This window comes from Chaetura pelagica, unplaced genomic scaffold (assembly GCF_000747805.2).
Source record: "Chaetura pelagica isolate M959 unplaced genomic scaffold, ChaPel_1.0 scaffold212, whole genome shotgun sequence".
NCBI classification, from domain to species: Eukaryota; Metazoa; Chordata; class Aves; order Apodiformes; family Apodidae; genus Chaetura; species Chaetura pelagica.
Genome location: NW_009952365.1, coordinates 1,820,086 through 1,824,978, shown reverse-complemented (window position 1 = coordinate 1,824,978; position 4,893 = coordinate 1,820,086). Strand labels below are relative to the sequence as shown.

The 4,893-nt window shown below is 53.4% G+C and overlaps 1 protein-coding gene across 1 annotated transcript in view; it reads right to left on the bottom strand.

Moving 5' to 3' along the window:
* Positions 1–4,893, bottom strand: part of SGIP1 (SH3-domain GRB2-like (endophilin) interacting protein 1) — a 37,717-nt gene that overhangs the window by 7,669 nt on the left and 25,155 nt on the right. The window contains exons 18-19 of the mRNA XM_010007981.1: positions 3,455–3,514; positions 2,215–2,233 (exon numbers count right to left, since the gene is read on the bottom strand). Of these exons, the coding sequence (XP_010006283.1) occupies positions 2,215–2,233; positions 3,455–3,514 (79 nt within the window). The remainder of the gene's footprint in view (positions 1–2,214; positions 2,234–3,454; positions 3,515–4,893) is intronic.

The following is a 4,893-nucleotide window of genomic DNA, read 5'->3' as shown; positions in this document are numbered from 1 at the left end:
GGCCCCAGCGGCTGCTTTCCCAGCCAACGTACAAGGCGCTGATCCCAAAAAAGTCCTCAAGGGGTCACTCCTGGCACCGCCTGTTCAGCCTGAGCTGGTGGGTTTTGGTTTTTTGCATCGCACCGTTTTGGAACCTTTTTTTTTGTGGTATCACGGTCTGCAGCTCGCACCAAGCACAAGGATATTTTGCCCGAGACACAGCAAAGAGGTGTGGCAGCTTCAACCCAGCTACCCCCTCATTCTGCTGTCTTCAGAGAGTCATCGAATCCCAGACTGGTTTGGGTTAGGAGGGACCTCAAAGACCAACCCCCCCCTGCATGGGCAGGGACACCTCCCACCAGCCCAGGCTGCTCCAAGCCCCATCCAACCTGCCCTTCAACACTGCCAGGGATGGGGCAGCCACAGCTTCTCTGGGCAGCCTGGGCCAGGCTCTCACCACCCTCACAGCAAAGAATTGCTTCCTAATGTCTCACCTAAGTCTTCCCCTTCCAGTTCAGAGCCATTCCCCTTGTCTTGCCTCTACACGACCTTGTATAAAGCCCCCCCAGCCCCCTGCAATACCTGGGCACGGAGCAGCACCAAGGACTGGAACAGCAATGTCTTTTTAAATCCATCCTTTCCCCAGGCACCACAGGTGGGTTATCAGAAAGCTCATCCTCACTCCCCACACCCAGAACAACCACCCCCCAGCACATCAAATCCAGCTGAGTGGGGTGGGATACTCCTGTCACATCCACCCAGGAACACTGATGAGAGTCGACAGCACCCATTTAGACTGGCTAAAGAGGGGTGGAACTGGAGGTCTCACCCAGCAGAGGAACACCAGGGAAGCTGAGATGAAGGTCACTACCTGCCCAGCAGCAGCAAAGCCCGTGATCCCTGGCAAAATTATCATTTTTCTTTGGGGGAGGAAACATAACATCCCAAACATACAAGCTCTGGCTGCTGCCAGGTGGGTTTTTTCAGTCATCTCTCAAGTCTTCCACCATTTCTCTCTACACATACAAGACTTCTTCCTTCTCCAGAGTGACAAATCATATGTACAAGGATAAATCAGCTTCTCTCATGTATCTCTCTTAGCAGGCTCAGCTGGACGTTGAAAGTCTGGGTCCATCCAGACAGCAACACAACATCCTCCCCATTCCTGCTCTGACTTGGAATAAAAAACCACCTGGATGTAAGTGGCATTCAGGGTTCTTGGTTCCCTCCACTCTTCCCCCATGAACCTACATATTCTTCTCTTAACACCTTCAGAGACTGTACAGCTTTTTAAAGGAAAAGCTTACATAAAAAAGAAGAGTATGCTCTTTCTATTTTAAACCCTGAAATGCTTTTCCAAAAACTTGAGAGACAAGTCTAGTTGAAGCACGTGCTGTGGCACATCTCCACCAGCAATCTGGCTTTTTGGTGACTGCTGCAGAAGTTATTTTTAGAAACCTCATCTTGGCAAAATGACTGGAAAACACCGGAGGAAAGAAAAGATGAAATAAAATCTACTTTATGGAGCTTTGGATCCAGCCATAAGCAGCACAGCAGGTTAGTTTGCCTTATTCTTCCCCACATGGAAGTGGAAAACAGAGGGGTGTAGGGATGACAGCTGAGGACCTGGGATCCCAGGGCAGCTCTGTGTATCCAGGAGAGCATCACCAAAGCTGCACCACAGCTTTCACACACCAACCAACTGCAACTGCAAACACACGGATCTACGCAGAAATAAACAACAAACCCCAAACCCAGAAAGAAAAGCTAATTCCTCCTGGGGCATTGGAGTGACAGGTGGCACCTGGGCAGATCTCCCTGCACCTCCCGTGGAGGTGAAGTTTTCCTTGATTTGTTTAAGTTGGGCTCAGAGATTTAGGGCTTGATGAGGAAATAGAGTGTGTGGAAGGGATCTGGTTCCTTCCCAGTTTGAGATGGGCCTGGAAGCAGTGCCAGGCTCCTGCAGCCCTGTCACTGGGCACAAACCCACCCCCAGCTCCAGACCCTTCACACTGCCAGAACAAAGTGCAGAAGTTCACATACACCCTTCAGCAACAGCAATACACAAAAATAGAAGAAATCCCCCAAACGCTGGGTGAGCTTGTGGTGCTGGTGTGAGACTGAGCGAGGGGGAGGAGGAAACACGGAGCAGGGGGGGATGCACAGTGCTGGATACATGGATAATGTGCCAAGAAGGCTGCTCCAGCTCAGTGACCAGCCAGCCCTGGCCCTGACCTGGACAGGTGGGTGGCACCTCGAAAAGAAAGGAAAGCCAAGAAGGGGTTTTGCTCGAAACAGCAAAACTTCAAGGAGGATTGGGAGGAAAGAGTTCCTCCCCAGTCCTCTTCCAGGGCTAAGCAGAGAGATGCCATGGGAGCACAGACCATCAGAGCAGGGACCTTGGGTCCTGGCATCTGTGGTGGATTAAAAGCAAGAAGGAGGGAAAGAAGAAACCATTCCTCCTGGTCACCACCACCTGGGCATCTGCTGCTGCCCCAGCACGGCGCTCACCAAAGCAGGATTTGCCCCATCAACCCAAGAACCACACACCCAGCTGCACCACCCCAAGCCACCGAGATACCTGCTGGAGAGGCCACGCTCTACGGATTAGATGCTTCCCAGAGAGTGAGTCCCATGGGAACCAGGCCCTGGCATGCCCCGTGCCAGCAGCAGCCCCCAGCCAGCCCCAGCCCTGCTCTGCCTGCAAGCACCACAGCAGCTTCAACGCACCTCCTTCACCTTTCAGCTCCTGCTGAGCAAACCTCCCCAGTTTGCCTTGTTGGTTTTTTCTTAAAAAACAGGAAAACGTTGGCACAGCAGATGAGATGAAGCTTCTTCCAACACCTCAGGGCTCTGGCAGCGACCCAGGTGCTCATGCCTCTGCCCTCTCCCAGATGTGATGCTGCTTGGAGAAGCACCACCTGCCCCAAAACAACCTCTCCCCCCCTTTATAATCGACGGGAGACCCCAAAACCCACACAGCACCTCCAACTGGCCACCCCAGCACCGTCCCATCCTTGCCCCTCGCTGCAGAAAGGTCTGACGGGAGGTGAGGAAGGAGCCCAGGCTCGGTGGAGAACCCGTCACCCTTTGGCTTGCAATTAACCACCCTGTGCCACAGCCTCTCAGGGGGACGAGCAGCTCGCAGGGGAGAGTAGAGAGAAGCCCTGGTTGACAGAGTCAAGTTCCTTGGCAGCGCAAGCCGTTCCGCTCTCTGGTTTTCGCCGCAGTCTCGGTACGAGACTTTAGGTCTGTCGGGGAGGGGGTTGTTTGGCTTGTTGTTGCTTGTTTTTCTTTTTAAACAAATAGAGAGCCATCGTGAGGCACAAATCCAATCCAAATCATTCTGGCCAAAGTTGCCACCTCAGCCAAGTGGCAGGGAAAGCTGGGCTGGAGCCTCGGAGGGAAACCCGGGGAATCAGAGAGCGAGAGCGAGGGGAGCGGGACGTTACCGGGTTTGCTGGGCACTACTTACCTTCGAAAGTCAAATAAAACTTTCCTCTGTCAAACCAAACGAGGGAAGGCTGTTCATTCTCTGTATGGCCAGGAGTTGAAGCGGGATGGGAAAGGTTAAGGAGAGGGAGAGAGAAGGACACAGTGTGAGTCACAGAGCAGGTCATTTATCTCGCTAGGGAGGGGGCACGAGGCGCCACAAGCCAGGGGCAACGAGCGGGGGGGTTTAAACGCTGCGTGGGGCTGGGGAAGCAGAAAGCAAAGCCATGGAAGCCCAGATGGAAGAGCACTCCTGCCCGCTTGGGAAGGGCTTTGGTGGGGAGTTTTCTCCTTTTTGTTTTGGTTTGTGTTTGTGTTTTTTTTTGGTCTGGAGCAGAAGAGGTCACCGGGCTCACGCGCTCCCGGCCGAGCTGGGTTTGGCAAATGCGCCTTCTCCCCTTGGCCTCTGGTGATGCCTCCAGCATCACCTCCAACACCCTGGAGGGAGGAGCCACAGGGAAGCGTTTCCTCTTGCGTTTCAGGGCATAAAACTGGCAGATAAAGCAGACACACGGACACAGAGCAGGAGATGCCTGGCTGGAATGTCTCCTTTCCCATTAGAACCACGAGCTCCCGGTGCTCACACCGCCTCAAAAGCCACGTTAGACACCAGGGACTGCTGAAACAAGTGGGGGCAGGGGGAAAAAAAATGGCTTTTTGAGGGTTAAATGAACCCTTTGCCATTCAGGAGGTGAGAGTCCTTCACCTCAAAGTCCTTTTTGTCCCTGAGAATGTGTCACGCAAGGTGACAGGGCTCGGGGTGCCCGCAGCCCCTTGCTCCCGACCTGGATTTCTGGGAAGCTCCCAGCTTCCCAGGGCTTTTCCCTGCGCCTTTCAAATGCCAGGGGTTTGTCAGGAAAGGCATGGGCTTCAGACAACATAAGCAGAAGATAATGCAAAGGCAAAACAAACCGTAAAAAGAAATAAATAATGAAAACACACACCCGAGATGAATCTGAGCAGAGCTCTGGTATGATGGAGAGAAGAGAGGGAAGGATTTTAAGGAGAAAAATAACAGGAGGGGCAATGAGACAGAAACAACAGCTTCTTTCCTTGCAGTAAGTCACTCAGACCGCACATGCAACCGCAGCGAAAGCACGGCAGGACAGCGTGGAGGACAAAGACATGGAATGACCCTTCCACGTGCTCTCGGACAGACCTTGCCACAGGAAACGAGATGGAGACGGGGTCCCTGCCCCACTGCCCTGCCCACACAGCCCTGCACATCTCCTGCCTTCACCCTCCCTCTCCCAGCAGGACAAGCCCAGGTGTTAGAAGGGGCTCCTTGGGTTTGCAGCAAGGTGAGGGCTGCAGGGATGCTCGCCCTGTGCCCCACAGCCACCCTGGTGGGGACAACTTGAGGATCTTCAAGGCCTTTTCTGACTTAAACAGTTCAGTAATTCTATGAAGAGATGCTTGGGC